Source organism: Mirounga leonina, unplaced genomic scaffold (genome assembly GCF_011800145.1).
Source record: "Mirounga leonina isolate KUSES-001 unplaced genomic scaffold, KU_Mleo_1.0 Mir_170, whole genome shotgun sequence".
NCBI classification, from domain to species: Eukaryota; Metazoa; Chordata; class Mammalia; order Carnivora; family Phocidae; genus Mirounga; species Mirounga leonina.
Genome location: NW_023270433.1, coordinates 8597231 through 8617205, shown reverse-complemented (window position 1 = coordinate 8617205; position 19975 = coordinate 8597231). Strand labels below are relative to the sequence as shown.

General features: G+C 58.1%; 1 protein-coding gene across 1 annotated transcript in view; it reads left to right on the top strand.

The window, feature by feature from the left end:
• The window catches only part of LMX1B (LIM homeobox transcription factor 1 beta), an 81645-nt gene extending 62315 nt beyond the window's left edge, over window positions 1-19330 (top strand). Inside the window, exons 4-9 of the mRNA XM_035016585.1 lie at window positions 13886-14118; window positions 15899-16080; window positions 16283-16360; window positions 16499-16565; window positions 18717-18881; window positions 19173-19330. Of these exons, the coding sequence (XP_034872476.1) occupies window positions 13886-14118; window positions 15899-16080; window positions 16283-16360; window positions 16499-16565; window positions 18717-18881; window positions 19173-19330 (883 nt within the window). The remainder of the gene's footprint in view (window positions 1-13885; window positions 14119-15898; window positions 16081-16282; window positions 16361-16498; window positions 16566-18716; window positions 18882-19172) is intronic.
• The last annotated feature ends 645 nt before the right edge of the window (window positions 19331-19975 follow it).

The following is a 19975-nucleotide window of genomic DNA, read 5'->3' as shown; positions in this document are numbered from 1 at the left end:
CGCCCAGCACTGAGCCTGACACACAGTATTTGGGGTACGGGTGAACCAGCAGGGAGGAGAGGATGCCTTGAGAATTCCCAAGGGGCTGTTGCCATGGGGCGGGGAGATGCCCACCCAGGGCCTTGAAGCGCAAGAAGGATTTTGCCAGACTCACAAGGTGGACAGTGCTGCAGGCAGAGCTCAAGCAGCTGGATTTCTCTAGCAGTCTGTCTGCCAATCCCTGCTCCCCCGTGCTCAAGCTGTCTGTCTTGGGCAAGTTACCTCCCCTCTCTGCGCCTCAGTTTGCTCCTCGGCAAAATGGAGTCATTGGCAGAGACCTCTCCAAGTTGCCAGAGGCGGGGTCTGCGAAGCCCACCGGGCAGGTGCGCACACAGTCGGCACTGGATAAATGCTGGGGGGGAACTGCTGCGGGCGCGGGGAAAGGGTTAAAGCCGGGCGCTTTTTAATTGTCAAATGACTGCGGGCGATTAGCGCTGGCAGCTTCCTCAATAATCGCTCTTCTCTGTACCTGCTGGGAGCTTAATTAAAAAACAAAGAGGCTCAATTTAAAGGCCATTACTATGCTAATGCGGCCGGGCGGGCGGTGATTAAGCGGCTCCGGCGGGCGGCGGGCGGCTGGGGTGGGGCGCGGGGCGATCAGTTACCCACTAAACGGCCGGGCGGGCGGCGGGGGGCCCGCGAGCGGCCATGCGCGGCAGTGCCCAGCCCGGGCGCCGGGCCCTGACCTGCGGGGCTCGCCCCTCGCCCGTCCTCCGCCGGCCCAGCCGAGGGCGGAGACCCAGGGAGGCGGTCTCCCAGCGCCTCTTCTAACTCCCTACCAAAGGGTCTGGCTGTGGGTAGGAAATCATGCCAGCCACACCTCCAAGGGCTTCCTCTTCCAGAATACCCCTCCTGCCTCCCACCGGCATGGAGTACTGTTGGCTCTGGTGCCCCCGCTTGTCCGCTTACTCTCCCAGGCCCCTCAGCTGGGGAACGTGTTCTGCACATGCACTATGACTGTGTCCTGGCACTCACAGGTCTCAAGTCTCCCAAACCACTGGGGCATTTGCTCCCCTGTCCCCAACCACCTTCCCAACCTCCAGGAAGGCAGGAGAATGTGGTGGTCACCAGCCAGGCTAACCTGGGATGAGGCCCTAGCTCTACCTGACCAGCTGGGTGACCTGTGTAAGGAAGGGTGACCAACCTGCCAGGTTGGTCATGAGGTCCACCTACATGTGAGGCCCCTACACGTGGGGAGGGGCTACATGAGAAGCACTGAGCACAGGGCTAGTCTGGTTCCTGTGAATTTGACATTTAGTAGCAAAGTCTGCCAGGGTAGGGCTCAAAAACTTGACTGCACAGGTGTGGGGGTGGGATGGGGAGGGGTACTTAGTCAAGATCTCACAAGAGAGACTGGGCAGTGAGGTCCTCAGTGATTGGGCTGGCAAAGTTATTGTTATCTCTGGTTACATTAAGAGGAGTATAAAGTGGGGAATAAGGGAGGAGATGGCTCTTCTTGCCCCTGGAGGCCCAAGCTGCTGGGTGTCAGGCTGTCCTTGCTATTTGGACAAACTCAGGCTTGTGACGGGAGTGTGGAAAACCAGCCACCAGAACCTGGGGGAGGGGGAGAGGTAACCAGGAGAGGGAGATGTCAGGGGAGGGGTCACTGTCTTTGAGTCTCTGAAGGGCAAAAAGGAGTACACTTAACCTATAGTGTCCCAGCTGAAGCTGGACATTTGCGCCCAACCTAGGACACCCAACAAGGCTGTCTTGACCCCATGGTTTTGACCCTGAGCATGTTTTCACTGACTGTCTGATAAAACGTGTGATCATAAACTTCGGTGATTTCGTTGGTAACACGGAAAACCACCCACCCTACGTGAGCCTGGGGGATATTTTAACTTGGTAAACTAACCAGTAGTAAATACAATTGACAACAGTGAAACTACCCATGGTAAATACTGTACAGATTAACTGAAAAGTCAGATATCTACAATCAGTAAGATGCAATTCGAGCACAAACCTGATGGTAGAGCAAAACTTTACTGAAAAATTTTCATGGAAAATAATTTATCTCAATGAAAATAATTTCAGTAAAATAAAAATGGAAATGGAAAAAGTTGTAAATTATTTAACTGCACTAGAAAGAAAATTGATCAAAAAATTAAATTGCCTTAATGGAGGTTGTTCCAGAAAACACTTACTCAAAGGAAGTGTATCAATGTCGTTAATAACCCTAATTAAAAAGCTGTGGTCTGTGTCCAAGGAGTCCATATCCTTGGGGTCAGAATGATGAGGCCAAAATGTCAGCTGGTCAGCGTTAGGCTGTCCCCCAGTGCCTTGGATTTCTCCTTCTGAGACCTCCTTTCTCCTGGAAAACCTTGTTGCCCATCACACCAGGAGCTCATGGAGGGGAAGTGACCTTCTCTCTTGTCCCCCACTGATTCCTCATCACCTAGCACAGTGCGTAGTCATGGTGGGTGTCTGGTCAATGCTGACAGAATCAACAAGTCTTATAGCCAAAGCCTTAAAAGGCAGTTTCTGCTTTCAAGAGGAGGAGTCATGGCACAAGATTCGGCACTGAGCGAGTGCCTGAGGATGTGCGCAATGGTTGGATGGGTGCAGTGGGTGGATGGGTGGGTGGCTGAGAGGGTGGCTGGATGGGCAATGGGTGGATAGTTGGGCAGGTGGCTGGCTGGCTGGATAGGTGGATGGATAGATAGAGGGAAGCAGGCTGAGTGGGTGGGTGGACGAGTAGGCGGAAATGAAAAAAACCTGAGCTGTCTTCTTTAGCCTAACATTCAAGGCTTCCAGCCTGACCCTTCCCTTTTCTCACTTCCAACATGACTGACCCACTGTCTCCCTATCCCTGAAAAATGGCCCCTAACAGAGCCCAGACTCTGGAATCAGACACCCCCCCAGTTCCCATCCCAGCCCTACCACTACCCCCTTTCAAACCTTTGTACTCTTTATGGCCCCTTCCTCCAGGAAGTCTTCCGTGACTCTTCCCTACCCCTCCCCACCCCAGTGGAGTTTGTACCTCAGCAGGCCCTGCCCTGGATCTGGCAGCCCTTGCTGGGCACACAGGCATGGGCCTGGCCTATTCTGACCACTCAGGACCCTGGAGAGAAATCCAGAGGCCTCTGTATCCTGTGGCGTAGAGTCTGTCCTCTTTCACCTGCATGTCAGCCCCTCGCCTCTCTGTAACCTCCCAGCCCAGGTCCTGGGCCCAACAGCTCTGAGCTGACAGCAAATGCAAAGCCATTCCACGTGGTAGACGGGGAGGAGGAGGAGGCTGAGGCAGGAGAGGGCTTCGAGCACAGGGAGGTCCAGGAAACCATGCAGTGAGGCAGGGAGAACGAGCAGGAGCTCTGGAGCCCGACCTCCTCGCCGTGATCCCAGCTCTGACTCTGAGCGGTTGTGTTACCCTCTCCGAGAGCCACTTTCCTCCTTTGTGAAAAGGGAGTGGCGGTGCCTACCTGTGAGGGGTCTTATGGGAGAAGGGCCTGTGGGCAAATAAGGCACAGGGCCTGCTCTGTAGGAAACAGTAAGTTTTTAGTCATAATAACAGTAGCAATGGCTGCTGGATTTGGCAACCAGGTGCTGGTGATCAGTGAGAATGGGAGGAGGGAACCTGCGATCAGCTCAGAGGGATCTGATAAGCCAGTGGGAGAAGGTTTCTACTGTGAGCTCAGCATAGGGCCTAGCTCATAGTAGGTGCTCAATGAATGTTAGATGCATGAATGACCAAAAGAATCATCAAATGAATTCATCAGTGAAGGGCAGAAAAAGATGGAAGAGCTTCAGCCCAAGGATTAATAAAGCAATACAGGTAGAGCTTAGCTTGGGGCCTCACCTGGAGCCCACAGACCCTCTGATTGCTGCCCAGGCTAGAAGGCAGGAAGGGGCATGTGGGAGGATGCTCAGAGGAGCTGATGCTCTGCCTTCCACCTGCCCAGCCCTGCCATATTGTCTCTACCTGATGTCACTAGGCGAGGTCTGATCCCCAGAGAAGCCACAGTACCCCCGATGGAAAACAGCCTCCTGAGGCAGAGGCTGGGCCTTGCCTCTACCCACCACAGGGGTCATAGCCCCAAAGGGGAGAGGCTAGTTATCAGGTGCCAAGCCATGTGCACACAGCAACTTACTCTTAGGAGTGTATATGTGTGAGTGTGTGTGTGTGTGTATCCTAGGAGCTCTCAAACAGTATCTCCAGCCTGGGCCTCTCCCCGAACTCCAGACTCCTATATGCAGCTGCCCCTGGACGCATCCACATGGCTGTTAGAAGGCAAATCACACGTCACATGTGCAGAATTTCGCCCCCATTCTCCCCTCCTCCACCTGGCTTCCCTCTCCATTTCGTTTAATGGCAACTCCGTCCTGCCCATTGCCCAGGCACCCAAATCACGTGTCCAGCCTTTCTCTGTCGTCCTCTGGTGTCCCTGTCCACCTGCAAAACACATCCCAGCTCATACCACTTCTCAGCACCTCCCTGGGTCTGAGCAGACATTATCTTTTGCCTGGATTATTGAGATAACCTCCCAACCCGTCTCCCTGCTCCCACTCCCACCGATACGCAGCTCTGCCTGAGGAACCTGGTTAAGATGTCAGATCAGATGCCCCCTCTGCTCAGAACCCTCCCACAAAGCCAAAGCCCCACAAGATGTGCCCCCTGCTTCTATTTGCACATCCTAGCCCCCCCACCCCATCCCTGCTGCTCACCTGCCTTAGCAATAAGGGCCTCCTTGTCATTTCTCCAACATCCCAGATCCACTCAGCCTCAGGCCCTTTGCACTTGCTGCTCCCTCTGTTGGGGTTCCCCCCCCCCCCCCGCAGAGATTTCAGTAAGTCCTCTGACTGTTCTTTCTAAAACCCCTGGCCACCTGCATTGCCCTTCCCCCTCCATTTTTCTTCATCACATTGTCACCAATTGTTACACTCTGTATGCTAGGGATTTAACTTGCCTGTCCCCTCCCCCATTAGAATGGAAGCTGGGGGTGAGGGTGGGGCTGGGGTTGGGGGTGGGAGGGACTGTCCATTTGCCTCACTGCCCTATCCCCAGTCTCCAGACAGTAGTAGGCACTCCATAAACGTGTGTGGAGTCACAGGACGTGTGCCTGCCTGGCCAGGCTGGCCCCTGGACGGTACCCGCGGCTCCCGACTGTGCCCATCCCTCTCTGCCCCTGGCCCGTGACCTCCAGCCCTGGCCACGGGCTCCCGACAGCGCCCCGGGCCGGATCAAAGGGCCTCGGAGACGGCGGCCCCGTACAGCTGGGTCTGCGCGCCCGCAGGAAGCTCCGGGGCAGCCCTCGCTGCAGGCCCGGCCCGCGGAGAGGCCCTGCGAGGCCCGCGCTCCGGAGGCCGCCGGTCCGATCGCCCGGCCACGCAGCGCATTCCAACCGCGTGATTGACGCGCGCACCGGGGCCCCCGCCTGCGGCTCCCGCCGCCCGCCTGGCCCGCCGCCGCCGCCGCATCAAAGCAGATGTTTGCAGCTGGTTTGAGTTGGATCCCCATCAACAGGCCCCTTTTTGTCTCAAAATAAAAAACAGCTACGCCGGGAATGATAAGGACGCGGCAGGCACGTGGGGGAGATGTCAACGAGTCGGGGAGGGAGGAGGCCAGGCAGCTCCCTCTGCCTGCTCTCACCCCATCAGCTCCTCCAAGTGACAGGCAAACTCTAGCAGGAGCAGCTGGGCCCCCAGGAGTGTCTAGGGTCCTGTCCCCTGGGCCTCTGTGAACTCCAGCTCATCACTCGACCACATCATCACAGAAAGCCCAGCCCTAGACCGTAATATGTTGGCCACCGTTTGGAGCGCTAACAGTGTAGGAGCCCGTCCTAAGTGCTCTGCGACCATGCCATCCTGGGATCCTCGCCACCAGCCTGTGAAAGCTAAACATATCACAGTGAACACCTGTAAGGTGGGGATTGCACTCCTTGCCCCAAGGTCAGTTAGTGAGAGGCAGAGCTGGGATGCACTCTTTACACCATTCTGTTTTGTTTTTTTTTTAAGATTTTATTTATTCATTTGAGAGAGAGAGACAAGCAAGGGGAGAGGCAGAGGGAGAAGGAGAAGCAGACTCCCCGCCGAGCAGGGAGCCTGATGTGGGACTCATCCCAGGACCCTGGGATCATGACCTGAGCCAAAGGCAGATGCTTAACCATCTTAGCCACCCAGGTGCCCCTACACCATTCTTTCTGACTCCAGAACCAGCTTCTTAATTATCTGTCATGTCACCTTTCCCAGGAAGTCCCCAGCTCTCTTCCAGATTGACTGTCGTGATTTTCTGTGCCCCCCAAGGTGTAGTCTGTCAAAGCACACTTCATGCTATGCCAGCCCCCATGGGACCAGATTTGGCCCCACTCTGTCCCTCAAGCATCTTGCACGAGCCTGTTTGGGAGTCAGCCTCCATGGGTGTTTGCTGGGTGAGCAGGAGAAGGTAGAGCCAGAGGGATGGAGGGCTGCGGTTCCCTCCCTGTGGAGGGAATGTGTCCAAGGACTGTGGGACTTGGGCCCAGAGAGACCCTAAAGGAAGCCAGGAGCAAATCTGCCTGTTCCCCAGTATGGCCCTGGGCAAGGATCTGACGGAAATCTGTGCCTCAGAGGCGCAGCCAGACCCCATGATGTGATCGGGGGCTTCACATCATGAAGTTGGAGGTGAGGAGAGACGGTTCCAGAGCCTGTGTCCCAGCACGATGGTGAGACTCAGACTGGGGACGGAGTGGGTTGTGCACCTGGCAGGATGCCCTCTGTGCCTGGCACTGGGCTAGACCCTCTCACACAGGTGAAAACTCAATGGGTTCTCAGTCACCAGGTGAGGGAAGATCAGCACCCCCTTTTTACAGAAGAGGAAACTGAGGCTCAAGAAAAGGATGCGAGGGGCGCCTGGGTGGCTTGGTTGAGCGTCCAACTCTTGATTTTGGCTCAGGTCATGATCTCAGGGTCCTGGGATGGAGCCCCATGTCGGGCTCTGGGCTCATCGGGGAGTCTGCTTGAGCTGCTCTCTCTTCTTCTCCCTGTGCCCTCTCTCTCTCTCTCTCTCAAATAAATAAATAAACCTTAAAAAGGGGGGAGGGTTGTGAATGACCCAGGGCCACATAGCTGGTGCTGGAGATGTGGAAAGTGCACCTGTAAGCCCAGGGGGCTGACAAAAAGCTCTTGATGAGCAGGAGAAGGGACAGAGGATGGATTGGTTCACCTTGATCCAGGTGTCCAGGCCTGACACAATCACCTGTGGCCAGGGGAATCACTGAGTACCAACGTGGCCCTCCCACCCCGGGGGCTTTCCCTGTGTACTGGAGATGAGGGTGTAGTTGGAGCCCAGCCCGATAGGAGGTGTGTAAAGAACTTAAGCGAGATACAAGTTAGGAATTGGCCTCCGGGTTGTATCTCCGTGAAGGGGGCCGTGGGCCAAGAGCGGTGAGTTCATTTGTCTTGCTACCTGGTGGCCTTCTTAAACTCCTAGAAGCAGAGTGGCCAATGTTCTCTTGTCCTACCTGGCTGCCTATTTCATTTCTCACAGGTTATTCACTCATTCATTGGACACTCACTGGTCACCTCCTCAATGCCAGAACCCAGCGTGGGAGGGGTGTGTGTGAATCAGACCCAGTTTCTGATTTCTAGGTCAGTGAGGGCTTCAGACACACAAATATCTCGGTCTCAGGGAAGGCTTCACGGAGGAGGTTACCCTTGAATTGGGTCTTGAAGGATGAAGTCCAACAAGAAGCAAAAGAAAGGGGGTGAGAAGACAGGCAGGTGGAATTTTAAGTGTTAAGGGGGCAGGAAGGGCTGGCCGTTTTCAGGGAGCAGTGAGAGGCCTAGCGGCTGGAGCAGAGGGTCTGAGACCGGGTGTGTCAGCGCTGGAGTAAGCCCTTGAGTGCCATGATGAGGTCTTTGGGCTTATCCTAAAAGTGGTGGGCGGGCGCCTGGGTGGCTCAGTTGGTTAAGCGACTGCCTTCGGCTCAGGTCATGATCCTGGAGTCCCGGGATCGAGTCCCGCATCGGGCTCCCTGCTTGGCAGGGAGTCTGCTTCTCCCTCTGACCCTCCCCCCTCTCATGTGCTCTCTCTCTCTCTCATTCTCTCTCTCAAATAAATAAGTAAAAAAAAAATCTTTAAAAAAAAAAAAAGTGGTGGGCACTCTTGGACTGAGGCCCTGGTGAGGGGCTACATGAACTGTAAGATGCAGCCATGGGCTATGGGAATGGCAGTACAGTGAGGAGGGAACAGAGGAGCTTCCACTCAGTGAGGATGGGGAACAGGTGCCAATAGTCTTGAAAAGATGATGACAGCAATCATAGTGCCTACTTACTAAGCCTGGTGCCCAGCCATTATCCCCATTGAACAGAGGGGGCCACTGAGGCTCAGAGAGAAGGGGCCTGTGTATTGTTCCTGTGCTAGGAAGGGACAGAGCCACGATTCCAAGCCTAGTGCATGCGTATGGACTCAAAAACCCACAGGGAGAGGCAGGAGGGTCCCCAGGATGTTAGGAAGCCAATTTTATTGGAGGTAAAAGAATCAGACATAGAGGGGTGCCTGGGTGGCTCAGTCGGTTAAGCGTCTGCCTTCAGCTCGGGTCATGATCTCAGGGTCCTGGGATCAAGCCCCATATCAGGCTCTCTGCTTGGAGGGGAGTCTGCCTCTCCCTCTCTCTCTGATCCTCCTCCACTTGTGCTCTATCTCTGTCTGTCTCAAATAAATAAGTAAAATCTTAAAAAAAAAAAAATCAGACGTAAGCATTACCTGTCTGCAGTTGTCAGTGGCTTAAGAGAAATTAATTAATCAGATTTGTAATCCATGTTCAAATGCTCCAGAAAAAATTGGTTTCCAGAGTTTTGTTTATTAGCTTTATGAGTTTAATAAATTGAGCATTAAACAAATAAACCAATAAAAACTCAGAGGAGACAGAGATGTGTTCTCATAGCTGGGGACTCTTCACGGGAAGGACATCCCTAAAAAAGGACTTCCTTCTCCAAAATCACAGATGATCCTGGGGGAGGGAAGATGGGTTTGTGACGGGGAGATGTTCAGTTTGGTTTAAGAAAAACCCACTCAGCTACACCTGCTGGGTGTTGGGCTTATGCTGAGCAATCAGAAATTGGGCGTTCAGAGCCTTGAGGGCAGACAGACCTGGGCATGGTACCCCCAGCAAAGGACAGAGGTGATTGGTGGGCAGAGAAATATTTGGATGCACAGAGCAGGGAGAGGGTATATGGTGGTGCTGCCATGTGACCTTGAACCTGCCCTCTGCACTTTGGTGTCCTCATTTGTAAAATGGGAATGGAAACAGTGTCTTCCATTTAGGGTTCTTTGAGGACTTAATGAGGTGATGCAGGTGATGATAATTGGGCTCAGTAACATTAGTGAGACAGACACATAGAGAATTGAGCCAGGAGTGCTTTGTCTAGCTCAGGCCAGACAGAAGCTAGAAGGACCCAGAACCCAGGGTGGTGGTGAGGGGGACGCTTGGTTGGGATCTGTAAACCTGGTGTCACTCCTGCGCCCAAGAGTGACGGAGACCCCAGTGAGGGTGACCTAGAAGGGCAATAAGAGAAGAGAAAGGCAGCTCCGTGGGGTGCCTTCTCCATGCCCGCACAGTGCCAAGGGCTTTGCATGCAGAAGGCCCTTCCAACAACCCTGTAGGAAGATACCACCAGTCCCATTTCACAGATGAAGAAACAGGCTCAGAGAGGTTAAATGGCTTGACCAAAGTCACACAGGGACAAAGTTATGGACTCAGGATGGAACCCTGGGCTGCCAGTTCCAGCATCCCCTACACACTGCTCTCCTGCAGGTGGCACTGCCTTCCCGGGGCAGGTGGTGGGTGCTCCCGCCAGACCAGGCTGGGGGTGGGTACCCACCTGCCCTACCTCACAGGTGGAATAGGCTGTATTGGTTGGTTCAGCGTTCATTGCACAAACATTTGCCGCTCACCTTCGTGTGTCTGGGACCTTGTGCTCAGCTTCGAAGATAGAGGTGGAAGATAGAGGAAGAAGAGGGAAAAGTGGGCCTGGAAACAGGGAAAGTGGATTCCTTCGGGTAAATACCATAATGGAGAGGAGATGTGAGGATGGGGAACTCAGCGAGGAAGACATCTAAGACTGGAGAGAAGGGGGGGCTTCCTGGAGGAAGGGATATCCAAGCTGAATCCTTCAGAATAAGCAGGTGTTTGGCTGTCAAAGGTTGAGGGTGGGAGGAATGGTGTTCTAGACACAAGGGACAGCAGGAGGAAAGGCTTGGCGGTTTACATGGAGATGGGGGGGAGGTTGCTGGCAAGCCTGTATGCCTGTGGTGTGGTCATGAAGCTGCCCTCTGGATCTGGAGCTCTTGGAGGAGCTGGACCATGGGATTGGCACCGAGAGGTGCCAGGCAGCTGGAGGGGAAGCCACAGGGGGCTTCCCACCCCACCATCCCTCGACCCCAAGTGTGGGAAGCAGAAACACATCCATCTGGAACCCCCAGCACAATTCTGGGGAGTGGGGACTGCTGTCCCCATCTTACAGATGAGGACACAGACTCAGACTTGCCCAAGGTCACAGAGCCAGTGAGTGGCTGAATCAGGATTGAGATCATGACCTGGGCTCCAAATCCAGTGCCTTGGATGCTGGCAGGGCCTTTTGCATCAGGCTCCAGGGCCCCTGCGGGGCAGGAAGGCTCGGAGCTCCCCAGCCTGAGCAACTTTGTCTCTGGTCAGTATTTGCAGCTTCTGTGCAGCATTCCTGGAGAGGCCCACTCCTGGCCTCAAAAGGCCTGCCCAGCTCACTGACCTCTCCCTCTGTGCTCACTGCTTTACACTGACAACTCACTGCCTCTTCACATGGAGAAGCAGGCAGTGTTATTGAGCCCATTATACAGATAAGTCAGCTGAGGCTCAGAGAGAGAAAATTACTGGTCCAATCACTAGCCAGGGACTGGTGGAACCAGGCATTGAACTCAAGCCCATCCAGTCCCAGTGCCACTCCCCGTGGCTGGGCCTGCTTCTCAGTGGCCGGTTCCACAAGCCCTTCTTGATGGGAGGGGTTGAGGGAGGGAGAGGGGCTGGCAGAGAGGAGGGGACCCTGCTGGCGCCCCCAAGCCCCTCCCACACGTGCGCTCGTCACGCTCACCCCGGCTCCATAGACAAAGGCAGCCCCGTAATTGGGAGTGAGTATTTCATGCATCCCCCCCGATGTTTTATTGGGTGGAGAGATGCTTGGAGACTAAGCGGATGGCACATTTCGTTTATAAAGTGTGCGCAGTTTGTTTTATATCCCGAGTTTTTGCAATCTAGATAATAGATGACGCCCCAAGTGGCTGGCACTGCCTCCGTAATGGCGGCACCGAGCCTTTGGAGAAGTATTAATAATAGATTGTGTTGATGAGTTTGGAGAAAGTAGCAATCGACCCCCTGCTGCCAAGGCATTAGCACTGTTCCGAATGCAGCATGCATGGTGGCGGGCGCCTGCAAATGCAGGTCACCCCTCCTGCTGCCCCCCTCCCCTACCTAAGAGAGCCTCCTCTCCAGGAGCCGCCCCGAGGTGCCCTGACCCCGGCCTGGGCCCCTGGCCCCGCCAGGCTGGCACAGAGATCAGCCAGTGCCTGCTTGTGCATGGGCCACTGAGGCCGGGCTGCAGACCTTAGCGTGGCACCTAGATCAGGAGGTAGGAGTGTGGGGAGGGGACAAAGGGGCGGGGGGTGGGGTGGGTGGCGGGTAGAGAAGGCAGAAGCATCCTCCGTGTCAGAGCATCAAGTTCTGGAAACCTGGCTCCTTCCCCAGCCCCTTGGCAGAGCTGGACAGCCAGCCAGATTCCTAGGGGCCTCTGCCAAAGGCTGCCGTGGACAGTTGGGTAGGTTGTACCTCGAACAAAGTTATCCAGCCCAAGGGCCAAATCGGAGCTGAAATCCAGCTCATGTTACCCTTGCAAAGCCATGCACTATTTGGGCAATAGCGGGGTCCAGCCTACAGCCGGCCTGAGCCTCAGCCCACCCCAAGCCTTCACTCACCTGCTTTGCAAACACTCACCAAGGTCTTTTTGGGGATCAGGTAGAGTCAGGCCCTGCCTTGTGGAACCCCTGCAGAATTGGAAGCTGACAGGGGCATGTGCTGTCACTGATGTGATGCTTATGTACCAAGGTACAGGCTCAGTATCATCGAATCCTGACAACAGCCCTTTGGGGGAGGTCCTGTTGACATCCCCATTTAACAGTAGAGGAGACTGAGGCCTGAGGGAAGCTCAGGTGGGCATACAGGAGGCCACTTCCCCCTGACTGGGGCGACAAAGAAGGCTTCCCAGAGGAGGTGGCATTAGAGTTGGGCACTGCAGGATGAGTAGGAGCCTGCTCGTTAGATAGAGGCGGGTGGCAGGGGTTGCTGGGGATGCCCCCAATTTGAGCGCCCCGGCTGGTGCCAGGGCAGCAGGCAGAGCTCAGATCGGCCCCGTCCACCGCGCCCCACTAGCTCGTCGTGGGCGGTGCTGATGGCAGCCCCGGGAAGGGAGGCAGGCCGAGTGCCTTGCATTTATGGCCATTTCTGTTCCCGAACCGATTAGTAGAGAATTGCAGCTGTAATCTGTGCCTGTGATGGCGGGCCATAAAGAGGGATGGGATACGCACAGCGCTCCCAAGGTGGCACCCGCAGACGTGGCCCAGGGACGTGGGGAATGAAAAATGGTTTTAATTCCCTCCCAGCAGCAATAATTTGATTCTTCATAAATTTTTCCATCAAAGTGTTGTTGAGGCTGAGTTCCCACAGAGCAGGGCACGTGACTGGGAGGGGGGAGCCCGGAGGAGCGGTCAGTAGGTGAGGGCAGAGGAGGGGCCACGGTGCTCAGACCCGTCTGCACACAGGCTCGCTGGAGGCGGGGAGACCCCCGCCAGGCTTTGTCTCCAGAGATGGAAGATGGACCCGGTTTGTCATGCAGGGGGCTGGAGCAGGCCCACGCTCCGAGTCGGCCCAATCACTTACTACCACGTGACCCCGAGCAAGTGACTTCGCCTCTCGGCACCTCAGTTTCCTTATCTCTAAGATGGGGTTAACGTTCATCCCTGTCTCTTCGGGTCGTTGCAAGGATTAAATGCACTTCTGCCTGCAGAGTGCTTAGAGCCGCGCCTGGCTCGCTGTCCGTGCTCAGTAAATGTCTGCGCTTGGTAAAGATACTTAAGCCGAAATGAGGGATAAGTAGGGGTTAGCCCAGCCACGGGGCAGAAAAAGAACATGCTGAAGGGCCAGTGGGAAGGTGCTCTGGAGAAACCACAGGCTGTTCCATCGGGCTACAGCCTTCGGGAGCAAAGACAGTAAGGGTGTGAAGAGCCTTGAGGCACCAGGGAGTCATGGAAGAGTCTGGAGCAGGGGAGCAGTGTGAGCAGAGGTGTGTTTTAGACATCTTCCTCTGGCTCTCATCCTGGAGGGTGAACTGAAGGGTTAGAGGGGCCAGGAGCCCAGGAAGGGGACTGGGGCAGGCGCTCAGGCAGGAGAGGAGCAGCCCAGCCTGGGTGGTGGGCTGGACAGGGCTCAGGATTGCTTGGGTGGGTGGGGGGGAGCAGAGAGGAGGTAGAGCAGGTCCTGGAGTGAGGGCAGATGGGACCAGGGGGTCGCCTGCCCTTCTCAGCCCCAGAACCCACCTGGCTTTTGGGGAAGGTTGAGGCTGACCTTGTGTTCTGCCCTCTAGTGGCCACGGTGTCTCTGAGCAGGAAGGGCCCTGAGCTGCTACACCCAGGAGAGGGCACCTCTGGGCAGGATGCCCAGCACCCACTCTTGGGCCACCAGGGCCCTGGGGCACCAGAAGAGTAGGGCCAGGGACCCTCCCACAGTCTGGCTCTGCGCCCAGGGTGGGCCTCTCCTACCTGGGGCGGAAGGTCAGGGTGGCAGGAGGGAGAGGCCCTTGGTGGACCCCCGAGCCGAGCCAATGCGCCCACCCTGTGCACCTGCAGGCTCTTCGCAGCCAAGTGCAGCGGCTGCATGGAGAAGATCGCCCCCACGGAGTTCGTGATGCGGGCGCTGGAATGTGTGTACCACCTGGGCTGCTTCTGCTGCTGCGTGTGTGAGCGGCAGCTACGCAAGGGCGACGAGTTTGTGCTCAAGGAGGGCCAGCTGCTGTGCAAGGGCGACTACGAGAAGGAGAAGGACCTGCTCAGCTCCGTGAGTCCCGACGAGTCCGACTCTGGTGAGCCATGACTGGAGCTGGGGGGCAGCTGGGGGGCGGGGAGGGGGCCCTGCCGGAGAAGCCCAATCCTGACCCCAGGACCTGAGCTACGTCCAGACATCCGACGCCCATGGCCCTGATGTGTTCACACGCACGTGTGCAGGTGCACATGGACACCGATGTGTGTGCACGCCCCCAGGCACACAAATGCTCGTGTGGACGCTACCACTGAGCACGCACGCTCACGCACGTGTACGTGCATGGGACCACAGATGTACACGCACGAGCGCGCACGATGGGTGTGTGGGTACCCATGCCCAGCAGCACACATGCACGGACACAGGAACATCTGTAGACGTGTGCTGAGATGCCCACGCATGCACGAACCCACACCCAGGAACACACCCGTGCGCGTACACTTAAACACACATGCCTGTGCACACGTGACCCAGCTCACACATCACACGTGCACTGAGCAGCTATGCACGTGGCCACACACGTTTATCCACATGCTCACATGCACTGCAGTTTAGACACATGCACACACACGCATCCCTCGCCCTCCCTTCGCCTTGCTGTGGCCCCCTCCGGGGTACGGCCCCCCAGCTGTCTCTGCCTGCCCCAGGTCTGCAGGCTGCTGGTGGCCAAGAGGCTAGGCTCTGACGCATTCTTCAGCAGCCTGAGCTCTTCCGTTTCCCGGCTGGGTGGGGGGGACCGGAGCCTTCTGTGGTGGAGGCAAAGACCCCCTTTTCCAGGATGAAGGCACCTCTCTACTCTGCTCCAGCCCCCAAAAGGACTGTGCCAGCGTAGAGCCCTCCTGGCAGAAGGGCGGGTACAGCTAGGAATGAGTCTTAGAAGGGAAAAGCCAGGGAGAAGGCTGAGACCCTGTCATTCCCAGATAGTGGGGAAGGACTGGAGCAGAGGGCTTGGAGAGGAGATGCGCTGGTCTTCTGAGCCCTTTGGGGTAACCTAGAGCCCACAGTCACAGGACCTGCCCATCTGGAAGAGCTTTGTCACTGTCGGGGCCCTGGGAGGAAGCAGTGAGCTCCCCATCTGTCTGTCCCTCTGTCCGCCCACGGGCCAGGGCACCGTGATGGCTGCCTGGACTCATATGGCAGGGCAAACACTGGCCAGGTGCCACTGGCCCATTCATAGCAGGGGGCGGGGGTCTTGGAGGGAGGAGACCCACCCCCGGGGCTCTGAGGAAGATGGGCCTGGGGAAAGGAGACCAGTTCAGACTTGGGGGCAGCGGGAGGTGCACGGTGTCTGCCTGGGGCTGGCATCTCCTGAGACCCACAATTCTGGGGCGTGAAAGTGGCCGTGTGGGCGTGGTGGGCGTGTGTGTGTTCAGGTGTGTGCTTGCCTGTATGTCCCCACCTGTGAGCATGCACCTGTGTGTGTGTGTGAATATGTGTGTGAGCTGCGTGTGCCCAGTCCCATGCGGGCCCATGTGCAGTGCGCATGTGCATGTGTCAGTGGTTGAGTGCGTAACTCTGTGTGTGGCGTGCGTGCCGTCGTCACGTATGATGGGTATGAGGATGTCTCGGGGTATGTCTTTGCCTGACAGTTCTTAGTCCCTGGAAGCTTCCAAGAAAGAAGGCTCCCTGGAGTCTCCTCGCTGGGTCGTGGGACCCACTGGCACTGGGCTGGCACAGTGGGAACCAGTTTTCTCCAAGGCTGACATGCTGCCCTGGGGTCTCCAGAGTGCCGGGGACTGGTGTTGGCAGGAGGTGATGGGATCCCGCCAGGCAACAGGTGGCCTCAGGGTACAAGACTGATGGGCTGGGTGTGTCCCCCACAGTGAAGAGCGAGGACGAGGACGGGGACATGAAGCCGGCCAAGGGACAGGGCAGCCAGAGTAAAGGCAGTGGGGACGACGGGAAGGACCCCCGGAGGCCCAAGCGACCCCGGACCATCCTCACTACGCAGCAGCGAAGAGCCTTCAAGGCCTCCTTTGAGGTGTCCTCCAAGCCCTGCCGCAAGGTGAGGGGCCGCGGGGCTGGGGCGGGGCTGACACCCCACACCCGCCGCCTTCCCAGACAATGCCCCCCCACTCTTGCTGGGGACGGGGACATCCCTCCACCTCCCGCCCCCCATCCCTCAGTACCCCCAAACCACCGCCTCCCTGGCCTGCTGCCCACCCCCCCCCCACCCCCGGCCTGATCCGTGTCCCTCCACTGGGCAGGTCCGAGAGACGCTGGCGGCAGAGACGGGCCTCAGCGTGCGTGTGGTCCAGGTCTGGTTTCAGAACCAAAGAGCCAAGGTGAGAGGCCACCTGTCACCCCCGCTGGGCAGGGCTGGGGGGGTGGGTGTGTGCAGGCAGAAGACAGGGTCCTGCTGGAGGGGCCGGGGCCGACCGGGGCAGGGAGGTGGGGACTGGCACGACCTGTGTCCCCTGCAGATGAAGAAGTTGGCGCGGCGGCACCAGCAGCAGCAGGAACAGCAGAACTCGCAGCGGCTGGGCCAAGGTGAGCCGGGACCAGGGCGGCAGGGCCCAGGCTCAGCCTCTGGAAACAGCACCCCCCACCCCCGAACCCCGGACCCCTGCCACCAGGGCCGTCAGGGCTCTGGGAGCTGCCGCCACGGAACCTGCCGGGATGGAGAGAGGCGGCGGGGACCACGGACGGGGCCGGGAGGAGAGATGGCGGAGTGGGCTGCCCAGAGGGGTGGCAGAATTTTCGCCCCGGGGCGCCTGGCTGGCTCAGTCAGTGGAGCGTGCGACTCTTGATCTCAGCGCCAGGAGTTCAAGCCCCGCGTTTGGCATAGAGCTTACTTAGAAAACAAAAACAAAAGCACCTGCCACCGTCTCCCACCCTCAGGGTGTGTTAGGCACGGTTGTCACCACTGGCCATGCTCCGCCTCGGAATGCCCACCTATTCCGGAGGGGCAGGGCATTGTCACAGCCCATTTCACAGCCAAGGAGGCTGAGACTCAGACCAGAGGACTTACTGGGATCTCTCAGTTAGTAAGGGGCAAAGCTGGCCTCGGCCCCACGTGTGGCGCCCCAAGCCTGTGGTTTTAACATGACCATACATACACCCCACTGCCCACGATAGAATTCGGCAGAAATCTCCAGAGAGTCTCTGCAGGGTGTTGGGGAGTTCAGGGTGGGCTCCTGCTGCGTGGTAAGGAGACAGTTTGAGGGGCAGCAGCCAGGCCCCCGAACACTGGGCTTTGCCAAAATCCTGTTACCACTTCTTGGGCCGGGGTTAGGGGGAGGCTGGCTTCCCAAGTCCCGTGGGGACATTGAGCCTTAAAGGGAGGGCACAGGGAGCTTCTTGGGACTGCCCAAGAGGAGTGGGGGCCCCAGGGCTGCCTGTTCCCAGGTGAGACGGGGCCTCTGGGGCAGGTGGAGGGCACTGATGGGCAGCCCCTTCTACTCAGGGCTCAGGGCCAGGCCCGTGTGCCTGGCTGCACCTGAGCCTTGCCCAGTTCTTTTCTCTGCTCCTGCTGTCCCCTTCTCCTAAGACAGCCTGGCCTCCTGTCTCTGGTCTCCCAGCTACCTCCCGTGTTCCCAGCTGCCTCTGAGAATGTTCCACAGTCCCCCTTGAGCTCATCACAGCCCTTACAGTACTCCACACACCAGCCCCTGCTACCACGTTCACACAACACCCTCTGCTCCTCCCCACTCCATCTCAGCAAATGGCACCCCCCCACCACCAGTGCCCACACCAGGAACCTGGGAGTCACCTCTGACCCTTCCTGTCCTCCATTCACTGTATCTGCTCAGTTGCCAAGTAGGCCAGTGGTTGCTGCTCCTGTGTCCTGCATGCCCCTCCCAGGAGTTGTCATTCCCACACCCACCTTCATAGGGACCCCAGCCCCTCCCTCAATTTCCTCAGTGGTCCCTGCCTTCAGCCTCCACCCTGCCAGCCTCTCTCCACAGCCTCTCCCTGGCTAAGACCCTCTGGAGACTTCCTACAGCCTCAGGGAAAACCACACTGAGCTCAGGCCCCCCAGAGGACCATCTTCCTCCCCACCCCTGGCCATCTCTCATCCTCACACTATAGCCCCATGCACGGGGCTCCCTGCTCCCACTGGCTAGTTTCTCCCCTCTGCCTTTGCTGCCTGCGGCAGGGCATGCCTGCCCCCTGACATGGTTGAACCCCTGCTGATTCTTTAAGTGACATGGAGTCAGGGGGTCCCTTCCTCCAGGAAGCCTTCCCTGAGCCTCTTTGGCCTGGGCCCCACCTTGATGCTCCCAGACGCAGGGAGCTCATTGCACCCACATGTTGAATCATTACTGCCCGCTTAGTGTCTGTGTCCCCCAGGCAGTGAACTTCTGGAGGGCAGGGCCACTGGAGGAAGGGAGGAGGTGGGGAGGGGAGGTTTCTGGCTTTCGATAAACTGATTCCTGAGGAGGAGCTGGAGGGTGTGTCTGGGGAGAGGGGCCAGGGGTCAGATACCTGGGTTCAGTGGCTCTGAATCACGGGTACGCAACCTGGGGAAGTCCAGAAGAGGTCAGAGTCAGGGGGACTGCAGCGGGCCCGTGGCCTAGGGCGTCACGTGCGAGATCAGTGGGAACTCCTGAGGTACGTCTGGGAGGGCTCCCTGGGGGCGGGGTGGGCTCCAGGACAGGGTGGACAGGGCCGGTCAGTGAAGGTGTGCTCTGTCCCCAGAGGTCCTGTCGAGTCGCATGGAGGGCATGATGGCCTCCTACACGCCGCTGGCCCCACCGCAACAGCAGATCGTGGCCATGGAGCAGAGTCCCTACGGCAGCAGCGACCCCTTCCAGCAGGGCCTCACGCCGCCCCAAATGCCAGGTGACCACATGAACCCGTATGGTAAGCCGCCCCGCCCCCTGCGCACCCCAGCACCGCCCCCGCCCGCTGCCTGAGCCGGCAGGCCTGGGGCCAGGACGGCCACATCCCGCCCCAGGGCCCAGGCAGGCCCCGCCCACACAGCCCTGCTGCCCCCCGACGAGGCCCCGCCCGCCCGCTCAGCCGCTCTGGCCCCCGCTGCCGCCGCAGGTCGTCCCGTCCCTCCTCCCCTCTGGCCACAGAGCCCGAAGGGCTGACAGCCCCGCCCCCGGAGCCCCCGCCCGCCCAGGCTCCTGACACCCCCTCTGCCCTCAGGGAACGACTCCATCTTCCACGACATCGACAGCGATACCTCCTTAACCAGCCTCAGTGACTGCTTCCTGGGCTCCTCAGATGTGGGCACCCTGCAGGCCCGTGTGGGGAACCCCATCGACCGGCTCTACTCCATGCAGAGTTCCTACTTCGCCTCCTGAGAGCCAGCCGGCCGCATGGACGCTTGCGCCAGGGTCCCGGGGTGGGCCTGCGGCCGTCGCGGCCACCCCACCGCCCGCACAGACTACACACAGCCATACGGTGCCCTTGTCCTGGGCCAGCCGGGCAGGCAGATGGGCGCAGCCTGGGCAGGGCCGCGTCCTGCCCACAGAGACCGTGTCACCCCAGGGACCCAGAGTCTCGGAAAGCCACTCGCCTCCCAGCCCCACCTCGGCCTCCATCGCCTCCTTCTCCCTACCCATCTCTTTTTTGGGAAGCTTAAATTCTCTCTATTTTTTTAAACGTCCTCTCTGTGTCCAGCCAACCTCCAGGGGCCAGGCCTCGGCCCAGGCAGCCCCCCCCCCCCGGCATGCCCCAAGGCGATGATGTTGTGTGCCGTGCCTGTTACCTTTGAGGAGCTGGTGCCCAGCTTCCCCATCTCCGCCGGCCTGGGTTCACCCCTCCCAGTCCGAACCTGGAACAGAAGTGGGGAAGAGTCCGGCAGGTGTGCCAAGCCCACCTGGGCTCTGCCCTGAGGGGGCGTCCCTGGGGGGGGCAGACTGAGCCTCACTTGCAAATGCACGCACACTCCAAGGCACACCCATGCGGATAAGCACACAGGTACACAGACAAGCTAAAGAGACGCA